At 36.5% G+C, this 22505-nt stretch overlaps 4 protein-coding genes across 6 annotated transcripts; all 4 read left to right on the plus strand.

Annotated features, from left to right (window-relative positions):
• Window positions 1-46: 46 nt before the first annotated feature.
• On the plus strand, window positions 47-6615 carry LOC119993158 (proline--tRNA ligase, cytoplasmic-like). Its single transcript, XM_038840120.1, has 13 exons — window positions 47-191; window positions 567-614; window positions 709-794; window positions 1719-1811; window positions 2109-2225; window positions 2355-2542; window positions 2992-3058; window positions 3593-3715; window positions 3875-4027; window positions 4273-4557; window positions 4655-4873; window positions 5283-5376; window positions 6195-6615. The coding sequence occupies exons 2-13, from the start codon at window positions 569-571 to the stop codon at window positions 6257-6259; spliced, it is 1536 nt and encodes a 511-aa protein (XP_038696048.1). The 5' UTR covers window positions 47-191; window positions 567-568; the 3' UTR covers window positions 6260-6615.
• An 882-nt stretch (window positions 6616-7497) lies between these two features.
• LOC119993313 (actin-2) lies at window positions 7498-10505 on the plus strand. Of its 3 annotated transcripts, none has more exons than XM_038840380.1 (6): window positions 7498-7626; window positions 8699-8767; window positions 8867-9260; window positions 9350-9963; window positions 10043-10125; window positions 10224-10505. In XM_038840380.1, the coding sequence occupies exons 2-5, from the start codon at window positions 8708-8710 to the stop codon at window positions 10106-10108; spliced, it is 1134 nt and encodes a 377-aa protein (XP_038696308.1). In that variant the 5' UTR covers window positions 7498-7626; window positions 8699-8707; the 3' UTR covers window positions 10109-10125; window positions 10224-10505. The 3 variants fall into 3 exon arrangements, with proteins under 3 accessions (XP_038696308.1, XP_038696307.1, XP_038696310.1); XM_038840379.1 differs by having other exon boundaries at window positions 7505-7626; window positions 10210-10505; XM_038840382.1 differs by having other exon boundaries at window positions 7532-7626; window positions 8708-8767; window positions 10210-10505.
• Window positions 10506-13042: 2537 nt separating this feature from the next.
• LOC119993771 (11S globulin seed storage protein 2-like) lies at window positions 13043-15200 on the plus strand. Its single transcript, XM_038840995.1, has 3 exons — window positions 13043-13290; window positions 13868-14591; window positions 14904-15200. Exons 1-3 carry the CDS (start codon window positions 13089-13091, stop codon window positions 15055-15057), a joined length of 1080 nt encoding a protein of 359 aa, XP_038696923.1. The 5' UTR covers window positions 13043-13088; the 3' UTR covers window positions 15058-15200.
• Window positions 15201-19958: 4758 nt separating this feature from the next.
• On the plus strand, window positions 19959-21960 carry LOC119993848 (trihelix transcription factor GT-2-like). Its single transcript, XM_038841132.1, has 2 exons — window positions 19959-20326; window positions 20411-21960. The coding sequence occupies exons 1-2, from the start codon at window positions 20124-20126 to the stop codon at window positions 21759-21761; spliced, it is 1554 nt and encodes a 517-aa protein (XP_038697060.1). The 5' UTR covers window positions 19959-20123; the 3' UTR covers window positions 21762-21960.
• Window positions 21961-22505: the final 545 nt, after the last annotated feature.

The following is a 22505-nucleotide window of genomic DNA, read 5'->3' on the forward strand; positions in this document are numbered from 1 at the left end:
TCCCGGTAAAGTGACGTGGCAGTCATCACCCTATCTTTTGACTCTTCTCCTCCTTCTTTCGACCCACTAAGTCACTAACCCTGTCGCCTCCATATCTAACTCCTTTCGACGCCGCTGTTTACACAGGCGACGTTTGGGTTCAGATCTCGGCTCCGCTTCTCCCCCCACTCTCTCTCTTGCTTCTCTATCAGGTACTTTTTCTTATCCTCTCTATTTTACTCCTCTTTTACGATTTCATTTTCCTACCTCTCCTTCAGTCCATGCATTAGCATGAAAGTGACGACACTCATTGAGTCAAACTGCCGTCTCTAGATGAAATAGGAATCACAGTAGCTAAGAAATGCTGCATTCATGTAGTTGTCATGAAACTCAGAGTTTTGGCTAATTCAAGTCAATTTTACATATGTAAATGTAATATTTGACAAGCTGTTGACATATGTTTTCTTAGTATATGTAGAATAGGTTAGAGGTTGTAAGTATGCCAATTAGTCTTGTTATGCTCAAATTTTGATTTTTTAATGTTCCTGTATGTTTGTTAATGTCAATTTACGGTTTACTTGCTGAAGATATGGCCGGTGATGATGCAAAAAAGGCCAAGGCTAAAGCTAGTGGTGGTGAGTATTTCTATCTCACATGGTCTGAAATAGCATCAATTTTTATGCATTTAGTGTTTGATTGTGCTGCTGAGTCATTTTATGAATGCTTTAGGCGGCAAAAAGAAGGAGGTAAAGAAAGAGACTGGGTTAGGGCTTTCCTTCAAGAAGGAGGAGAACTTTGGAGAATGGTATTCAGAGGTATTTAATGAAAATTCAACTATTTTTATGAGTTCCACTTGTGATCTTGTGTTTATATGCTTCTACTTTTTTATTATGTATTGTCCATGACGACCTTGATGTTTTCGTCACAGTTTAAGATACTGTGTATAGATTACTCTCTTTGAGTAATTTGCAGTTAATTTGATGATGTAATCAGTTATGGTAGGAGTGAATGATGTGAATTATTGTGATATGTTTGTCAGAGGGAGTAGAAATATGGGGTTACTTTGGAGTTTCAGTTACTTGACACAAATACAAGAATGAAATAATAGAATGAAGAAGGCCAATGATATCCAGATTATTAATTCACATCAACAAACAAAAAAATATTGACTTGATATTCAAAGTATGTTGTTTTCCTATTATATTGATCGATGCATGACGTCCTTGTTTCTCTGTGTGTGTATGTGTATCTATATGTATATTAATACTCACCATCAACAGAATTTGATTTGTCAGATGCCGCTATTCAAATGGGAGGGAGGGAGGGATGGGGGTGGTTTTTTTTTTTTTGTATAGAATAGGAATTTCATCATCTGCTAAAAACTAGTACAACCTCCTTCTGGTAAGGGGAAATTTTTCTCGGATAATGAGTAAACATGGAAAAAGAAGCAGCAGCTATTGACTGGATTTTAACATTTGACCCATTTGCCTCTTCAATTTTTTTTGTTTTCTTAAGATATGACAGCTGTTTAAGATCTGATGCAAAGTTACATGAACACAAGTGAACATGCAATTCATTGAAATTGCTCGGTACACTCCAGTTAATTTAATTTATATGGAAATAAATAAAAAATAGGTTTTTGTGAGGGATGTCCCCCTCTTACACTTTGTTAATATTATTTCATTACCATTCAGAAAATGATGGTGGTTGCTGCTTAATTTCTCCTCTGTTTTGTATAGGTGGTTGTCAATGCTGAAATGATTGAGTATTATGATATCTCTGGCTGTTATATTTTAAGACCATGGACGATGTCAATATGGGAGATCATGCAAGTAAGTGTGCACTTTTTCTGAGTAACCGAACTTTTTTTCGCACATTGTCTTCTGAATGCACGTCCTTCTTTATTGTTTCTTTCTGTTAATTGCTCTTGAATAATAGTGTTGAACTGTTGATAATATCAGTTTTTAGCTTCCCTGGCTTCAGCTATATGAGAATGTAGAGTAACAATTGGCTTTTAGGCTTTTCCCATTAAAAGATCTTTTATGTTCCCCATTTTTTCTCCGTACCATATTTTGTTTGCAAAATTGGGTACTGATAGTGTTGAATTTATTATGATGTCAACTTTGCAGGCTTTTTTCGATTCGGAAATTAAGAAAATGAAAATCAAGAACTGTTACTTCCCTCTTTTTGTATCTCCTGGCGTTCTTGAGAAGGAGAAGGATCACATAGAAGGTTTTGCTCCAGAGGTTAGATTTTGATTTCTGTTGGACAAGACTCAAGAGAACTGTTATTCCTTGCTGGAAAAAAAAAATGCAATTTGAAATGAAGAAAGAGAGGTGCATGGTGCTCACCTCCTGAATCTTGTTACTTTTCAGGTAGCATGGGTGACGAAATCTGGTAAATCTGACTTGGAAGTGCCTATTGCAATTCGTCCAACTAGTGAGACTGTTATGTATCCGTACTACTCTAAGTGGATTAGGGGACACCGTGACTTGCCTTTGAAACTTAACCAGTGGTGCAATGTTGTTCGATGGGAGTTTAGTAATCCTACACCATTTATCAGGTCTTCTTCTTCTCTAAAAGACATCACTCCTCTAAAACACAATTTTATATATCGTATATGGAAGACATTGTTTTGAAATTTTTTTGAGATTTCCTCTTCTTCTCTAAAAAATCTTACTCCTTTAAGGTACAATTGTCTTTAGGTCTGCTCTTGCTGAATATTTGAGTAATTGGGTTATGCTTTAGATGATATTTCTTGTAGTTCTTTTTGACAAAGCTATTATCTTTTTAGATCTAAAATTTTGTCAGTCATTTTGCTGATTGATATTGACAGTTCATGGATTTTCTTTTATTCATCAATTTGCATATCTTCATCTTTCAATATTATTTCCCATTATACGGCATGTCTAAGGAAGTCTGATGGTATTTTTTACATGCCTCATCAATTCAATATATCTAGAATCTGGATGGAAAGTGTGTGCTCTTGCTAACTTTTTTTTCTGACGTTAGGAGTCGTGAGTTTCTTTGGCAAGAAGGGCATACTGCTTTTGCAACAAAGGAAGAGGCAGACACGGAGGTATGATAATCAGGAGTTAAAAAATTATGGCTAATTACCAAAGAAACAATTTCTTTCTTGAAATATAGTTGAAATGGTAAACCAATGAGTCCTGGGATTTTTTGGTGTTCGCTCAATGGAGGATCGAGAACTTCGGCCCTTGCTCTTACAAGAAATCCGATCCTTTCAAGGTCGGAATCTGGAATACTCTCTCAAAGAGCAGCCTCCGATTGCAAGATTCGTGCTTCGAGTTTCAAATGCTGGAGCTAATTGCAGACCTACATCTCTCGACTTATGAGTCTCTTTCCTTTTTTCTTTTTAATTTCTGCCTTTCCTTCAAGGCTGGTTCTTTTTCTCATGTTGGGCTCCTCAAAGCCAGAAGAGAAGCCCAACAATCAGGTCCAGTAGCTGGAGCACAAGCATTTAGCATTTAGCATGCTTTGTACTTTGTGAAAAGCACGTGCTTTAGTGTGCTTCCGTGCCACTTTCCAGGCTAGACAAAGCTTCTCGCTCTTGACAACATTACCTACCTGTTTAATTATTGTTATGCATCAGGTCCTCGAAATATTGGAACTATACAGGCGTATATATGAAGAGTTCTTGGCAGTTCCTGTTATAAAAGGCAAAAAAAGTGAAATGGAGAAATTTGCTGGTGGACTTTACACAACAAGTGTCGAGGTACATGATGACTAATATCTTGACATGCATGATACTACCACTTTAATGACATTATGATATTTCCTGACACTTCAATGATATTAGAGCTATTTGCATTGATAAAAATTTTTGGCCTGAATATCACTTGCTCCTTCCATTTGATTATGTATTATATTGTAGGCGTTTATTCCAAACACAGGTCGTGGTATACAAGGTGCAACTTCTCATTGTCTGGGCCAAAATTTCGCAAAAATGTTTGAGATTAACTTTGAAAATGAGAAGGGAGAGAAGTCCATGGTCTGGCAGAATTCTTGGGCATATAGTACTCGAACGGTATTCTTTTGTTGTTTGGCACTTTTTTGAGTTGAATAATTTCCACTTGCCAGAATACTTTGCCATGTCATTTTGGTTGGAAGAACAATATCTTCCTGATTGTATTTTGTTTTTGTTTTTGTTATGGATAATTTCTGTTGTGCTCTTGATACTTGTTTGGTTATTTCTTGTTGCTTTCTTTGTTAATAATCTTATTTTCTTTATTTCCTTTTTTATCTTATCTAATATTTGGCAAATATGTCCAGATAGGGGTAATGGTGATGGTTCATGGGGATGACAAAGGCTTGGTGCTACCACCTAAAGTGGCCTCTGTTCAAGTTATTGTAATTCCAGTGCCTTATAAAGATGCTGATACTAAGGGAATCTTTGATGCATGTGCTGCAACTGCTGAAACCTTGTGTGAAGCAGGTATCCGCGCTGAGACTGACTTCAGAGATAATTATTCTCCTGGCTGGAAATATTCGCATTGGGAAATGAAAGGGGTTCCTTTAAGGATTGAAATAGGTCCTAAAGACTTGGCAAACAATCAGGTGAGCAAGTCCAGTGTTCTTACTTTGTTTTAATTTTTGTCTTCTGCATTGTTGCCTTGATTTAACTGGAAGAATGTTTAATTTTATTTTATACCAGGTACGCGCTGTTCGCCGTGACAGTGGAGCAAAATTAGATATAAGCCGGGACAGTTTGGTTGACCAAGTGAAAACTATGCTTGACAACATTCATCAAAGCCTGTTTGATGCTGCTACACAAAAGCGGGATGCCTGTGTCCAAGTGGTCAAAACTTGGGATGAATTTAAGGAGGCTCTCAGCCAAAGGAAATTGATATTAGCTCCTTGGTGCGATGAGGAGGTATGCTAGTAATGTTTACAAATTCCGCAATGTTGCTACTCAATTGCGTTAAGTTTCGGTTCTTGATTTCTTGTACTTAAATGATTTGGAACACATGTTCATCATTTTGTCACTAACTATTGTCAAGGATGTTAAAGGCGCATACAAAAGTGTTAAAGGTAAGGATTTCTTTATTTCTTTTGAAGCAACCAGACTTTGCAATCAGATCATTATGGAATAAATATTTTGATTTAGCTTCTCCACACTATAACGTTAATCTGACTTGAGGCGTGCTTGTAATGATTGCCATTCTGTAGTAAAGGCCACTCACTGGTTGCCTGCCTGCCTGGACATCTAATGTATTTTTTTAATCCTTTAATTATTATATTATATATTTCTTTTTAAAGACGAGCTTCATGTTTCTCTGCAGGAGGTGGAACTAGATGTTAAAGCTCGAACAAAGGGTGAGATTGGAGCGGCAAAGACCCTCTGTTCCCCATTTGATCAGCCAGAACTCCCAGAAGGTACGATATCTCTTTTGGGGTATCAATGTATTGCAACCTAGAAATCCAAGTTTTAGTGGGAGCCTACTGCCAATATTTTGCAAATCCTAGCTCTTGTTGCCTACTTGCCTGTGAAACTTCTTGAACTAACCAGAACTTACATTATAACTCTGCCAGCCCAATCAAAGGCTTAGATCAAGATTGAAGCATGCTTTATTATTCTCTTTGCTTACCTTGATCGCTTCCGCCAGACTGATAATATGAAAGTGTAACTGGATGACTGCTGTGAGTAGGAGTCTTCTTTTCTAAATACAAATTGGTTTTCATAGAACGTAGATTACTTGGCCTCTGTTCCAAGCTCTACAAAATTTAGTTCTCGTTTTTTATATTATTATTGAGCATTGTTTCTCTCAAGATTGTTGAATCAAACTGCAAAAACCGATTGTATTTAGAGGACAGTCCTACAACCCTTGATTCATTTTCTGGGCACTTTACATTCAAACAAAATCAGTAGTTTCTCTTATGTTTCGTTGGGGGTATATTTTTGCACACTTCCACCATCAAGAATCGTGTTAGCAGTGGAGGCTACCTACTGTAGGTGCAGAAGTTCAGGCCAAGTGTTGATGAATACGAGGCTACCTTTCATTAGAATTGCAAACTTATAATTGAAACTTAAAAGAAATTATTACTAGTATTCATGCTGAAGCTTAAAAGAAATGATTACTAGTATTCATGCCAAGCCTCTCGTCTTGAATGGACCTGAGTGGTTTCAGTTTCGATGATGGAATGCATATTTTGATTACCGTTAATTATAGTTTCTTGATTATCATTTCATTCAGGTACCAAATGCTTTGCCTCGGGGAAGCCTGCAAAGAAATGGACCTACTGGGGAAGGAGTTACTAGATTATGAGGAGGTAATCTTTGCAAAGTTGCTTGAATACGCACAATAGGGAATTGCAAGTGAGAAGATATCTCTATTACTGCAATGAATGGTGGGGTACACTCATGGGTTTTCTTTACCGGAAAAGATCGAGTTACTACATTTTGTCCTTTTCTACACATGATTACTTATTGTTGGCCCCAACTGTTGCTCACCCAGCCTTTGCCATCACATTGGAGATAATTATAGATTTTCCATCTACCTTTTTGATTGTTCCTTAACATTTCTTGGTGGAAGATGCCCGGCAAAACTAGATAAAGGCAGCGAATATAACTCTGTGGCAAGTCATCTGGAAAGCTGATTACGGTTCTTTCTTCAATTTGCTGTTTGAGGCCATTTGCGCTAATGCAAAGTGTGACTTGATTGTTCTTTGGGGCAACCTGCATTGACATCCCAAAGTTCCCAAGTAAACCCCAGTATATAACTGCCCTGTGCAGTGCTTGTTACTACCATCATCGTAATCTTCAATACTTGTAACTCATGTCTCAAATCAGTTTAATGGCAGTTTTAACTTTTAACCACAGGGACAAGAATCACATACTCAAAAGAAGACGATTTAGGATGGGTGGTGGGAAGTGCTAGCGTTGTATCCATCCCGCATTTAAAACTCTGGCTGCACTTGTAGCCGGCCTCAATCCTGGACAAGGAGGGTTGCGTTAGGTCGGTAGGCAGTATAAAATTTGTCAAATCTATTAACATAAGTCAAAATGAGAATTCTGTTAGAAAACATGTTAGGGTGTTTTCTACGTGCGATGCGAGAAATTTGTTGGTTTCATCGGAACCCAGGTGAATCGATAAATCAACAAAGGCTGGCACAAATGTACCTCAATAACAAGACACTGAATCATATCCCTCTCAAATCTTCTGTCTTCTGCTAATCTGAAATATATATGCGTCAAAAGTCCTTTTTGGATCTTCATTTCAAAAGCAATTTATTCTTCAAACTCTCTTATATTATATTAAAATAGATTATTCGAAAATAAGTAACAAAACCTCCACAACCACCTACGGGCTACAACCGTAGTAGCACATTTCTGTTTAGGGACTCTGGGCCTTGGTCCGAGTAATTGGACCACATACACAGCTATGGGCCTTCACGTACTACTATGGGCTTTAGTGCAGATTATTTTTGAGGCCCAACTTTGTAAACTTGAGGAAAAGATTCATTAGAGGTGCATTTCATTTGCATTTTCATTTCCCTCTCACTCACACTCTTGCCTTTTTTGGTATAAAACTGAGTGCCCAGCAATTGCTTCGCTCACATTTCCTCTCAAAAGAAAGAGCACCAACCACTGCTCAGTCAGTATAGAATCTTCTTCCGCTGATTAAGGCAACGCTTCCCTTTTCTCTGATTACTTCCCTATACCTGTTACTGTTAGTTTGTATTATTTTCAGTTGATGTTCTGCTTGTAGTTATCCGATCTTGTTGTTTTTAGGGTGTTTGATTTAGACATTTAGTTGAAGCTTAAGTCTTCCTTACAGTGAATTTGGAGTCTTGATGATGTTATTCTGTTGGGTTTTGGATTGACTTTGATCATCTTCTCTGTTTCTTTGTGTTCTTGTCCAGCTGTTAATCTTTGAAGCTCTAATTTCTTAGTTTTCTGAATTTTATTTCGATGGAATTGATATTTCTTCGATCGGGTTGCCTAATTTAAATTCTGATTAGTCTTGGGAAAGTCGGTCTAATGATTGTATTGTATTGAGTATTGAGCTGAGGATTTCTGTCTGACCAGTCTAAGTCTAGTTGTTCCAATTTGGTCAAGAGGGCCATCACCCTGATTTAAGTCAATCTGTTATTTGTTTTCCTTTGAGAATGCAATATAGGCATTTCCGCATTTGTTTGCACACCTTGGAGATGCTTATAAAACCCAATAAAGTCCTCTTGAAAAAGTTATTCTTCCTCTAAATTGTTGTGTTTGACTTAAAAATTTACTAAATGAGCATCTTTCTCTGTTTAAGATGATGGGTGTAGCTTGTCATATGTTGTCAGCTCTTAAGATTTTCGAAAAGGGAGTTAAACAAAGAAGTAAGCATGCACATGGTTTCTTAGAAAGATATACTTTTTGTTTACTGGAATTGTGTTATGATTTAAAGTTTAAATTGATTCTTTATTTACTAGAAACTAAACTGTAGTCTGGACATTGTGGGATATAATTGTTAATTCCAGCTTTGTGTTTTCATAGAGGAGTGAAAAGTGGCAAATTCTAAAACAACGAACTTAAGAATTAATAGTGATGAGGGTTTTTCGAAGATGATAAGGTAGATCATTATTTCAGTCTACCTCTTTCTAGTTCCACTACTGGAGAGATTTCATGTATCTTGCCAGTAATATTGAAAAAGAATACTATTTTGGTTATTGCTACTAATTCATCTAGCTAACTGTATGCATTTCATTTGCAAAGTGATATAAGATGGCTGACGCAGAGGATATTCAACCACTTGTATGTGACAATGGAACTGGAATGGTCAAGGTAAACAATTATGTTGTGCTTCATGGATTTGCTAGTTGCTTGATCATTTTCCGCCATTGTTAGGTCACCTAGTAACTACTCCTGGTGCTTACCCAACAGGCTGGTTTTGCTGGTGATGATGCTCCAAGGGCGGTATTTCCCAGTATTGTGGGTCGGCCACGACATACAGGTGTCATGGTTGGGATGGGACAAAAGGATGCATATGTTGGAGATGAAGCACAATCTAAAAGAGGTATTCTCACTTTGAAGTATCCCATCGAACATGGTATTGTGAGCAACTGGGATGACATGGAGAAAATTTGGCATCATACTTTCTATAATGAGCTTCGTGTTGCTCCCGAAGAGCATCCTGTTCTTCTCACGGAAGCACCCCTCAACCCGAAAGCTAACAGAGAAAAAATGACTCAAATTATGTTTGAGACCTTTAATGTGCCTGCTATGTATGTTGCCATCCAGGCTGTTCTGTCACTCTATGCAAGTGGGCGAACAACGGGTACATATCCATATCCATGCTGATATGAAAATTTAAAGTTTATTAATTGTGTTTCTTTGATCAATATATTTGATATCTCTGTGAAATAGGTATTGTGCTCGACTCTGGTGATGGAGTGAGCCATACAGTTCCAATTTATGAAGGTTATGCCCTTCCGCATGCCATTCTCCGTTTGGACCTTGCTGGTCGTGACCTCACAGATTCCCTCATGAAGATTCTTACTGAGAGAGGGTACTCATTCACGACTACTGCAGAACGGGAAATTGTTCGTGACATAAAGGAGAAGCTGGCTTATGTTGCTCTTGATTATGAGCAAGAGTTGGAGGCGGCCAAGAGTAGCTCATCAATTGAAAAGAGTTACGAACTGCCTGATGGACAGGTAATTACCATTGGAGCTGAGAGGTTCCGTTGCCCTGAGGTACTTTTCCAACCATCATTAATTGGGATGGAAGCTCCGGGGATCCATGAAACAACATACAACTCGATCATGAAGTGTGATGTTGATATTAGAAAGGATTTGTATGGAAATATTGTTCTTAGTGGCGGTTCAACAATGTTTCCTGGTATTGCGGATCGTATGAGCAAGGAAATAACTGCTCTTGCGCCCAGCAGCATGAAAATAAAGGTGGTTGCTCCACCTGAGAGGAAATATAGTGTCTGGATTGGAGGGTCAATCCTTGCATCTCTCAGTACCTTCCAACAGGTATTTTACGCCCATTGAAGTTTCTCTATTCACATCTCTCGTATGATTTGAAACACTAAAATATGTTGTCTTGTTCCAGATGTGGATCTCCAAGGCAGAGTATGACGAATCTGGTCCAGCAATCGTCCACCGTAAATGCTTCTAAGCATAGTATCTGTTGTGGTAAGTATTTCCAGCTCAGTTTGCACAAGAAGTTTTTTTTTTTTTTTTCTCATTGAATTTTTCTGGTCGTGAAATGTATGACAGACTTTGTTTGTCAGGAGAAGAAAGGCTGTGTTTACTCTTATGAGCAAGAAAAAATGATTGTATTTCAGAAGAGATCATAGTTTGTATGGTGTTATTGGCTTGGTTTGCTGTTTATGTATCATGCCAGGAAATATGTATTTTGGCAACTTCATGGTGTTTCATGTAAGCCATTACGGCACTGCGGTTAGGGAGTATTCAAACTTAGAACTTGGGACCTATTGAGTCCATATTGATTGACCCGAAGAGATTCACCAATTAGGCGATGAATCAAAAGTTGATATTTTCTGGCAAGAAAATGAGGGAATATATATATATATATATATATATATATATAAAATAGAGGAATATTCTTCTATAATTATTAAGCTTTGCTAATTTTCTCAGAATAGAAAAGAAAAGTAACAGAACCTTCTCTTCAGCCTTTGCTCTAATCCACATCTGTCATCTATGGCACAAAGCATAAAGTCATTTTGAATATAAACTCCATCACATAATGAGTCATTCATTCTTTTTGAAATGATCAAAACCTCTATCGTACAAATCTGACCTAACAACAACTACAATTACAACTAAACTTTTTTCCCCGAATTAGGACAAGTTTCTAAGTTTGAAGACTCCCTCACGTCACGTCAATAATGGTTTAGAAAAATAAAACTTTTAATGTAGTCATCATAGTCAACCTGACATGTCAACAAATTGACTGATCGGATTTTTCTCAAATCTGATCGAGTTATCATCCACAAAGATCAATGACTTAATTGTTACGTTTTGAATATAAAGGACTGAGTTGCTACATAATTCATCTGTGATGGATCAAAAATATCGTTTACCCAACTCTCTTCCACTAACTCAAGATGTAAAATATTGAAAGATAGATTAACATGAATGCAGGCTATGTTCGGTGAGGGGGTCCCGTCAGGGGGAAGTGGAGCTTTCGGCGGAGCTTCTTTGAGCGTTTGTCAAAAGAAATTTTCAAAAGTCACGTGGGGCCCACATTGTAAGAGAGTGTCAATTTTTTTTTTCGAAAAGTCACGTGGGGCCTACATTGTAAAGTGCATTAAGTTTTTTAAATAAGGGAGTCGACGTTGAAGATTTATAATTTAGAAGTTTATATTTTACGTAAAAGAATAATTGGGGAATTGTGGGTCCCATCAGTCGTGGACTTTGGGTTGGGGAGCAAAATCCCATAATATCTTGCAAGAAAATAATTAAATAATGTAAATTTTCCACTAAATTATATTAATTTTAATTATTATAAATGCATATTGATCAGTAAATAACGTGGCTACACACATTAGCACATGTGTTCAAAGTCAAATAAAAGACTCAAATTGATTTCCAAGAAAAATAAAAGTTCTACCAATAACTTTATTTTGAGATTGAGAACATGTCAACGTATTAGTAAATTTATTAGTATATAAGCTAGCATAACCTTTGAGAGTTTTTTATTTATTTTATTTTTGACAATTTATAAGCTAGCAGAATCTCTTGCAAGAAAAATAAAAAATTAAATACTTCCAAATTTCAAGAAATCCATGCAAATTTTTTAGTTATTTTTCTTTTTTCTTTTTTGGTATTGTTGAGATCCAATCCAATACTCACGTTACTCTTATCTTGAATGAGTATTATATTTATACTTATATGATGTGAATGTTGGACGCAGCTTTGTTCAAAATTTTTTGTCACATTAATAATAATAATAATTATTATTGTTAACATATATTGATGATAAATAGCGTTCCTTACCATTAACAACGCGTTTTTTTGGAGAATAATATTCGTAGTAAATCCACAGTTAAGTTTACTTCTACGAAAACACTATTGGGATGGGTGATCTCATGAGAATACAAAGTTATGCGAGCCCGATATATTCATGGGAACCGGACAATATTGTTAATGTGTATTAAGCTGAAAATTCTAATAATAACCATAACAACATAATTTATCTAAAAAAAGCTGAAGTATTTAGGTTTATTAGTTGATTTTTTTAATATTTTATGCTATAATATAAAAATTCACCCTCAACTCTACCATGGCACCATATGTCATTTCTTACGAGCTCACCCCTTGTTATGTGACACTTCTTAACTTTGATTGAGAATTATTTTATGTTACTAAGAATACTAATAGAAGATATATACACCTACACTCATTAATTCTTTCATTCTCATGTATATTATTTATTTTAAAAATTATTACACATAATAATCGTTATTATAATTTCGATTTCACAAGAATGATAATATGTATTTATATTTTAGAGTATAATTACAAAATTTATAATATCATATATTTAATTTTTTATATTGATTTTTTATGATTGTGTATATATATATATATATATATATATATCTTATTAATTTTCAAAAAATACTATTCTATCCGAGGATGTTCTTAAATTGTTTAAAATAAAACACTTCCCTAACACTCATATGAGGGAGGCATCAATTTCAAGGATTAATCTATCCCCTGTTTAAGGAAAATAAATCTTTGAAATATCCTCTATTCTAACATTTATTTCTTGTAAAAACTTTTTATTCCGTTCAGTCCATGTAAAAATAATTTCTTTTTGTAATTTTAGAAACAATTATTTCCCTAGTTGAACATAAACCTTTAGTAAAGTTTCAGGAATTTATTTTTATTTTTAATCTATCCCCTGTCGGCTGTCGTATGTCCATGTGAAAACGCAAAAAAATCTAATTGCTGTGATCCGATGAGATAAGGACTGTGGGTCCCATTACTGGATGGGTTGGCACTTGGCAAAACGAAAACGATGACGTTCACATTTTTTAAAAAATCTTTAAATACAACCTCTTACTTTTGGCATTTTTGTCTGTCTAGACAGGCTGGTTTGGTTTTTTTTTTCCAAGGAAAGAAAGATGGCGGAGATAGAGTCGTTGACTCCAAATGTGGCAGAAAAGGTGTTTGAGGGAGAAGGAGGCTCGTACCACAAATGGTCTGCTTCCACATCGCCGGTGCTTGGGGAATCCAAGGTTGGTGCCGGTAGGCTTGTTTTGCAGCACCGTGGGTTCGCTCTACCACACTATGCAGATTGCTCCAAAGTTGGCTATGTTCTTCAAGGTAGGTGTATACTAATGTGGAAACACTATGCAACGATCTATAATTAATAGAGGCTTATTATCTTTCAAAACTATATGCATCTAGATTTCCAAATCCTGCCATTGACCCAAAAGTGATGCAGGGTAGCGTGATGAAGAAACGCTCTACGTGAATCTGTTGATTCGATTCATGAATATCATGGTCTAGTCTACTTAAATCTGTCGATTTGACCTACGAATACTAGATTTAAGGTTCAGTACTTTGTTGATTCTAACAAACACCAAAGAAAAGGAGGCTTAAACGATGGAATTTGGCCAAAACCAATTAATGCAGCACACAACAATTGGTTTTGAAGAACTCGACATTCAGAGTCAATTATGTGATTTTCAGCCCAATCCGACACAATTGACAATTACTTTAATGGTCGTTACGTCCCAATTTTCGGTCCCGCTCATACTTCTCCCAGAATGCACCAGCTATGTGATCCACATAAAAAATAAAAATAAAAACCTCAAAAAATGGTGTTTTTATTATTTCTATTATGCTTGTACTTTTGTTTCTTCTGTTATAATCAAGAAGTCTAATTTACCTATTTCAGGCAATGAAGGATTAGTGGGAATGGTGTTCCCAAACACAACATCAGAGATTGTGCTTAATCTTAAGAAAGGAGACGTAATACCAGTACCAGTAGGATCAGTCTCATGGTGGTACAACAATGGAGACTCTGAATGGGTCATAGTTTTCTTAGGCGAAACTTCAAACGCCTATCTTCCCGGCGAATTCACTTACTTCCTTCTATCCGGAGCACTAGGCGTCTTCCGGGGTTTCTCAACTGAGTTCAGTAGCAGAGCATACAATCTGAACCATAACGATGCAGACAAGCTAACCAATAGCCAAACCGGTGTCTTGATTGTCAAACTAGACCCCAACAAAACCATGCCCAAACCAGGCAAGGCAGGGCTTGATACGGTCCGCGACATTGATTCTGCGCGGCCTGATGTCACCGTTAGCAAGGCTGGCTCGATGATTACACTGACACCGGCGAAGTTCCGGGCTCTTCAGCCGACCGGATTGAGTGTGAACTCCACGAGATTGGATGGTAATGCTATGCGCTCACCATTTTATTTGGCCGATGGATCGGTTCAGGTGATTTATGTTGTGAAAGGGAGTGGGATGCTGCAAATGGTGGGTTTGAATGGAGAGCAAGCTTTGGATGCCAAGATTGAAGCTGGTCAGTTGGTAGTTGTGCCCAAATTCTTCACAGTTTCCATGATTGCTGGAGATGAAGGACTGGATTGGTTCTCCGTTACGACCACCGCTGAGTAAGTAGAACAACATTCATCTTAGTTTCCTAACGGACCTAACATATCATTTTGGTCTCCGACAGATATATATCTTTCTATTTTGGTCACCCTAACTCATTACTGAAAGAACAAAAATATAATACAGAAGAGGTCACTCAAAAAAACTAACATGGAAGTTAGAGAGAGCAAATTTCATTTTGATCATCAAAAGATACATTTTTTTCGAAACCCGAAACAAAGTTAATTAATTACTACATTATATATTTAACTATTTGAATTTTAAAAGTTTAATTAATTGTTCCCTTTGTTTTTTTTTTTTTTTTTTTCAAGTCCTATGGTTGAAGAGCTAGGAGGTGGGAAGTCAGTGTGGCATGCCTTGTCTCCTGTGGTCATACAAGCATCTCTAGATGTAACTCCAGAGTTCGTTCAAGTTTTCAAGTCAAACATCAAAAATAGCACTATGCTTGTCCCTCCTCCAAATTAATTATGCAATTATTTCTAGAATTATATGTATGTTTAATGTTTCTCAAATAACTATAATTGTAGCGTCCTATAATTTCCAATAAAATTTACTATGTTTCTCAAATAAAAATTTACAATTTCCAATAAAATATGCTATAATTATATGTATGTTTAATGTCATTTGTGTTCAAGATACCCAGAGATACTTAGTAACTCTTAATTATTTGGTTTGAATATATGATTGATCGTATGCATCCTATTTGGAGCTTGTAAAGAATTGAAAATCCATATCGATCTGGCATAATCCAGCCAAGTAGTTTATAAGCAAAATCAAATCTCTCACACATCAATAAGGCATTTTTCTGAGCTCAAATACCATTAAATTCAAAGTGAATAATATTATTAGTGTGTTTTGGATTGGGAATTTCAACAGCTGTAGTTTCACTTATTCGACGTATGTATGTGATCTATTATACTTGCATCCAAGCTTCAAAACATCAGCACACTTGTTTTAGTTTTACAGTATGGAATAGGGAGAATAAAATAGAAAAGTAAAACAGTTTTGTGCTGGTGTTTTGAAACTTTTTCTGAGATGATGGATTGCATGGACATGTAACCTAGGCTGGAAGAATGAAGGTATTTCTGCTTCAGTACTTCTAACATAAAATGCAAACAATACTTTGGATGATACTCACATGGTATGTTGAAAATTTTCAACTCAAAACACATTTGAAGATATCATTCGCTCTAGCTAGGTCATGGGTCTGTACGGATTTGTTCTTCATAGGCCGTCACAAATGATTCTTAGTCCCACAAAAAAGTGTCTTCAATGTGGGAAGAGTTGAACTTTGCTTATAAACCAATCGATTGAGTTATGTCAGACCAATGTGGTTCTTAAACCTATAAAAATGCGTCTTTAATGTGAGAGGAGTTAGGGTTTATTTGTAAATCACTCAGCTAATTTATGTCATACAGACATAGGATTTCATTCATGACAAGAATAGAGGGAGAGCAGTACCTCATTATCTTTGCCAACCTCCAATGGTTGATCCAAATGTGGGGGCGGATCCTGGGCTGGGCTGGGCTGGAAGATAGTGGCTCTTCGCCAAAATCCATTTTCTGAAGGCCCAACTATGCATGGCCCAATGCAATAGTTTGGCTGGGCCGGATGATGGGTCAAAAGAAAAATAAGACATTAATTGTTGATGGTAGAGGTCAATTCCCATGCATCAAGACACCAAACAGTAGGCTCCAAAGAAGAAGAGCTAGGCTTATCTTGTTATCCATATTTGTGTTTCACGTCATGTAAATGTGGACATGAGTGATAGTGGTGTAATAAAGGAAGAAAGAAAAGTAGGAGAAGTGGACGTGAGCTTTTGTTAGTATCCCTTGCAATAAGTTGTTGCTTCTGTCACATGCGCCCCCCCCCCCCCTCCCTCCCTCTCACACTATCCCCACCTCAATATGGGCTTTTTTCACTGCTTTTTTGGGGCCCATCAAAAACTAACCCGTTTCTCTAATAAAAAAACATAAACTAACCCTTCTATAAAAAGATAATGCTTGAAACCTCCAAAAAATGATTACAAAAAGATCCTTATTTAATGTAGAGTGTTGGATGTGAAGTGGATCCTACATGTGTGTTTTAATCAATGGCTATTTTAATGTCACATAGATTTGAGAGACTTTTGGGGGTCATATTTCCGTGTTCTCAACATTATCCTTTATGAAACCTTTGCACATGTGGGTGTGAATTCCATTGAAATTTACTTAACAATGAAGCTTTGGAGAGTGTGAAACAATCGCCATGGAAGTTTGTGGCAATGTGATTTTATATTATGCATTTTTTTAATAAGGTAAATCTCATGTGTTTGTTACTATATGTAAATCATCGAACCACCACCATATACAAATTTTTTTTATGTGGAAGAATACTTTTGATGTAACCACACTCAAGGGATTGCTTTACAAGAAGGTAAGAGAAAAAAACCTTGAAATGGGGACTGAGAAAATTAAAAATATAGGCCAAAAGAAGAATCAAGTTAGACGGCGGTGGGGCTCCTAGATTTGGGAAAATAGATTTTTTTTGATGAATGGGAAACCAAGAATCTTGATCCAATCCATGTGTATTGCTTTGTTTTCTATTTTTATTTAATCTATTCAGGTTTATCCTGGGTATATCTCTGTGTTGCCCGGTGTTTATTCTTCGGTTTTGTAATTTCTCTGTTAGTGTTTGTAAATTCCTAGGCCGCTAACTTGGAGCTAGGTATAACATTTGTTAATATAGAATGAAATGCTGGAGTCTAAACCTTTTATCGAAAAAGTTAGATGACGGTGCTTAGAACAATGCTACATCCTAAAATGTTACCACAAAAGATCTCAAATCTTTGTAGCATTGAAATAACTATCGACTAAAAACATATATATATAACCCATTTAACATCCAACACTCCATATTAATTAGTGATTTTTTTGAGAGTATCGAGCATTTTCCACATGCACATAAGATAAATATGCGGACCTAGATAAATATGCGGAGATAAATCCACATGGCAACACATAAGATGTCAAGTCAAGATGCACGTGTCCACCCCCATGTGAAGTATGCCTTTTGCCATTATCATATTATTCATTTTTTTTCCCAAATATGGCCAAGTAAATTAAAGTTCCTTTTTAGCAAAAGTTAATTTTCATTCTTTATATGATTATATATATGAAGAGAGAGATAGGGTAATTGGAATCATGGGTTGTAAAATAATAATGGAGCATATATATAGTGGTGGGAAGGGCATCAATCCACCTCGCTCGCTGAAGTTGTACAAGGCATCTGATCCCACCACATCTATCACCTATTTTATACGACACATAATTATATATATCACACACACACATACATATATATACATACATACATACATACATATATATATATGTATGTATACTGTCTTGTAAGACAATTAAATCATATAAAAACAGCAAAATCCATCCCGCCAAATAATAACAATTTAATACATGACAACAACTACAAAATAAAAGGCTACCATGCATGCCATTCTTAGGTCGACACATACGCAATCTATCCTACAATCAACAAACTTGGAACAATTTAGTTACATTTATCTTCTTGTGGGGGAGTTTGATTGTTCTAGCAGTAAAGTGTTTGTGAATTTGATTAGATTGATTTATTTGTGGGTGTCGATTAAATTTAATTTTTAAAATTTTTTTAATCTGTAAATTGAACTAGTAGGAGGACACTCACAGTGATTTGATTGGCTTTGTTTGTAATTACTCAATTGTGTTTCTGTTTTCAATGTCTTATTTATTTCTAAAGCATCTGGTTCTTTATTCTAAAGTGTGTGTATATATATATATATATATATATTCTATGTTATGAATTTGTTCTTTTGTTAAAAATATCATATGTGTAACGTGTGGTGATTATGATTTTCTTGTAAATACACAGTCTTTCTGCATTCAGTGATACGTTTGTCTTTCACTTTGATTTTGCTATAATTGATGAAAAATCGGGTATTCTCACTTTTAGGCAAGTGTATTTTTGTAAATTACCCATAAGTACCTCACTGATGACTATATGATCTAATTAAAAAATCTTTGCAAGTTTCAATGATTAAAGGTCAATTTAGGGGGCAAAAAAGTAATTTTGTTCAGCAACTTTCATCACGCATACGCCATATCCATCCAAATACAGCATGGAAAGGAAAAATTACCAACTTTCACAACCAAAATTTGTCCACCATAAATATTAAATAGTAATAATTTTCAATTATTATTAAAAAAAACACTCCTCCATTTACGTAGGCCACCTTTCAGAGTTTGAAACCGCGAACCAATAACTCAATCGGTTATATATCTGAGCTTTAGGATGGATGATTGCTTTGACAATGTAATTATATATAGAGAAATGAGAATTCGGACCAACTAAAATTATTTTCCTGAAATTTTATTGGCCTCGTGAGTTTCACCAACATGATGTGAATTGTTCTCACAATTGAAATTTTACGCCCACTCCACTTTCTTTTTTTTAATACCACTTGAGAAATTTACTTCTCATTTGAAATTGAACCTTTGACACTTATGCTTAATTCAATCGATTGTCAACCGAACTACTTCTTATTGGTTACCCCCACTCCACTGGAAGCCCGGGACCTGCTGTAATTTTATTACAGCAGGTCCCACGGTAATACCTGTTTTTAACATTAAAAATTTTTATTTTTATTTTTAAAAATTATAAATATGTAGTGTTCATCGCAACGAACACAACGATATATTTTTTTTTAGAAACAAAAATCAAATTCAACATGAAAAAGACACGACAATTCTAGACCATCGGATATAAACTAAAAACATTTTATGTTTTCGATGACGATGCATTTGATTTTTGTTTTAAACAAAAAATATACAGTTGGATTCGTTATGAAAAATACTATATATTTATGATTTTTAAAAATAAAAATAAAATTTTTTATTATCCATAAATAGTATTACCGCGGGACCTGTTGTAATAAAATTACAGCAGCAGGTTACGGGCACCCCACTCCACTTAACTGTACGAAGAAGTATATAATGGAATGGATGGGACAGACAAAACCCACCTTAACTGTGGGCAGCTATTGCATAAATATCAGTAGTGTAATCTGTAAATATCCATTTTTACACATCTTTCTGTGCCACTTTAATTGTTACTGAGAGAAGCAACTGACACCTGCTGCTTTGTGTTCTTTTTTAACCAACCAACGCAACCCACAATCTTTTACTATTTCCAAAAGATTCCACCCCTAAAAAAAAAAAGAAAAGCTAAAATAATCATAATTTTTATTGACTTGTAATGATTAAAGAAAATTATACAAAAAATAATTAATTGTTTTCAGATTTGACAAGCCGATCCTATACCCAAAAAATAAAAAATAAAAAAAACAGTTGTACGTTTCACCTTACAAAACCCATCTTCAATCAACCAGAGATTTCACCATCTTCTGTTGCTGGGTTTTTCACAATTTTTATTTTTATTTTATTTTCTTTCTGTTTCAAGCTGTAATTTGGTAGAAGAGGTTGTAGTACTAGTAAATCCCTATGCTAGGAGACCCATCAAGTGTCCCACCACCACCACCACCCTCTTCAGGCGGCGAAAATCAGCCTCCTACCACCGCCCACCATGATGGCGGTCAAAGGTGGCCTAGGGAAGAAACTCTAGCACTTCTCAGAATAAGGTCCGACATGGACTTGGCTTTTCGCGACGCCACCGTCAAAGGCCCTTTGTGGGATGAGGTTTCCAGGTAATTGATGCTTAATCATAGCTTATCCAGTCCAGATTTTTATGGGTTTTGAATAATACAGAAATCGGAGTTGTTTTTGTACAGAAAGCTATCGGAGCTTGGTTATAATCGAAGTGGGAAGAAATGCAAGGAGAAATTCGAGAACTTGTACAAATACCACAAGAGAACCAAAGAAGGCCGATCTGGTAAATCCGAGACCAAAGCCTATCCATTCTTCGATCAATTGGAAGCTCTCGAGAATCACCAATCCAAACCTCGAATCCCCGAACCACCAATCCCAGTAACCAATAATCCACCTCCAATTACCACGGCTATGTCTCAAATCACTGTTCTATCAACAACTGGGTCTGCGAATCAAGCTTTGAATAACCCCTCCCTTCTCCCACCACCACCTCCGTTGGAGGCGAACGTGGCTGCTTCTTTCCCTAATATTTCTGGGGATCTGGTTTCGAATTCGACCTCTTCTTCCACCTCCTCGGACGTGGAGCTCGAAGGGAGACGAGGGAAGAGAAAGAGGAAATGGACCGATTTGTTTGAGAGACTAATGAAGGGAGTGGTGGAGAAGCAAGAGGAGTTGCAGAAGAAATTCTTGGAAGCATTAGAGAAAAGAGAGCAAGAAAGACTGGTGAGAGAAGAAGCTTGGAGACTCCAAGAGATGGCGAGAATCAATAGAGAACGAGAAATTTTAGCCCACGAAAGGTCCATCGCCGCCTCCAAGGACGCTGCAGTCATGTCGTTTTTGCAAAAAATCGCGAATCAACAGCAACAAAATCAACCCGTTCCCGTACCACCTGTACTCATACCAGCACCGCAGCCGGTGGCATTACCAATTGTGCCTCAACAACAACCGAATCCGGAAACATCGAGAGTGGATAACAATGGAGAGAATAATATCCTGCCGACAAGTTCTTCGAGATGGCCTAAAGTGGAAGTAGAGGCATTGATCAGAATACGAACTAATCTTGACTCAAAGTACCAAGACAATGGTCCTAAAGGGCCGTTGTGGGAGGAAATCTCGGCGGAGATGAGGAAAATCGGATACCATCGGAGTGCGAAGAGATGCAAGGAGAAATGGGAGAACATAAACAAGTACTTCAAGAAGGTTAAAGAGAGCAACAAGAGAAGGCCTGGGGACTCCAAAACTTGTCCCTATTTTTCCCAACTTGATGCATTGTACAGGGAAAAGAAGAACAATAATCATAATTTGTCCAATGACGATCGATCGGTTACGATGCCACAGAACGCGGTGCCATTGATGGTAAGACCGGAGCAGCAGTGGCCGCCTCCTCCTCCTCCGCAACAAGATTTGGTTACAGAAGATGCGGAGAGCGATGAAAATCAAGACGATGAAGACGATGAAGATGACGGAGGTGATCACTTTGAAGTTGTAGCCAATAAACCACAAACTTCAATGGGCGGCAGTCCAGGTGTGTAGTGACATGTATTCCGGCGGCAACCATGAATTTCAAGTTATAGGCCAAGAAAGGTCACAAACATCGAAGGTGTAACACAACATAGTCAGTACTACTTTGTTTCATATATATATATATACACTTATATATATATATATATGAAAAAAAAATAAGTTTCAAGTTCCAATAAATAGAGACAATGTTTTGTTTTTCCTTGTTTAATGTTTTGTTAGTTTTTTTTCTTTTTTAAACCGACAACAACTCAACAAATGTGCATTTTTAAATAGTCAGAACTTGGGTCAAGCGTGATCATATGAGTTCACAAATCACTTGAAAATAGTTTATCAGTTTAGAATCGAATTCCCGATTTCGGATGAGATTCTTGACACCCTAATTTCAGATAAATAACAAGTTAGGCTATCTCCAAGTGGTAATGAATGGTTTTGTTGGTTTAATTTTGCAAGAATGAATAGAACAATTAGTACCTCCTTGTGTGTTGTGGTGATTTGTAAATTTGTAGTTTGTAGGGCATGTATTAAGCAGCTTTTAGGGACACTTGTAACAGAGACCTCCCCACAAAATGCCCAATGGATCTTCAAGAGGGTCTACTTCGAGGAATATCGTACCTCAACCGGCCAATTAAGGACCTTACACTAGCTAGCTAGGTTTCTCTACATATGTAAAGGTTATATATATATGTACTATTGGATTCATGATGGAGATTCAATCCTTTAAACATGTGTTGCAACACTAATATCTATACACAC

This window comes from Tripterygium wilfordii, chromosome 23 (assembly GCF_013401445.1).
Source record: "Tripterygium wilfordii isolate XIE 37 chromosome 23, ASM1340144v1, whole genome shotgun sequence".
NCBI classification, from domain to species: domain Eukaryota; kingdom Viridiplantae; phylum Streptophyta; class Magnoliopsida; order Celastrales; family Celastraceae; genus Tripterygium; species Tripterygium wilfordii.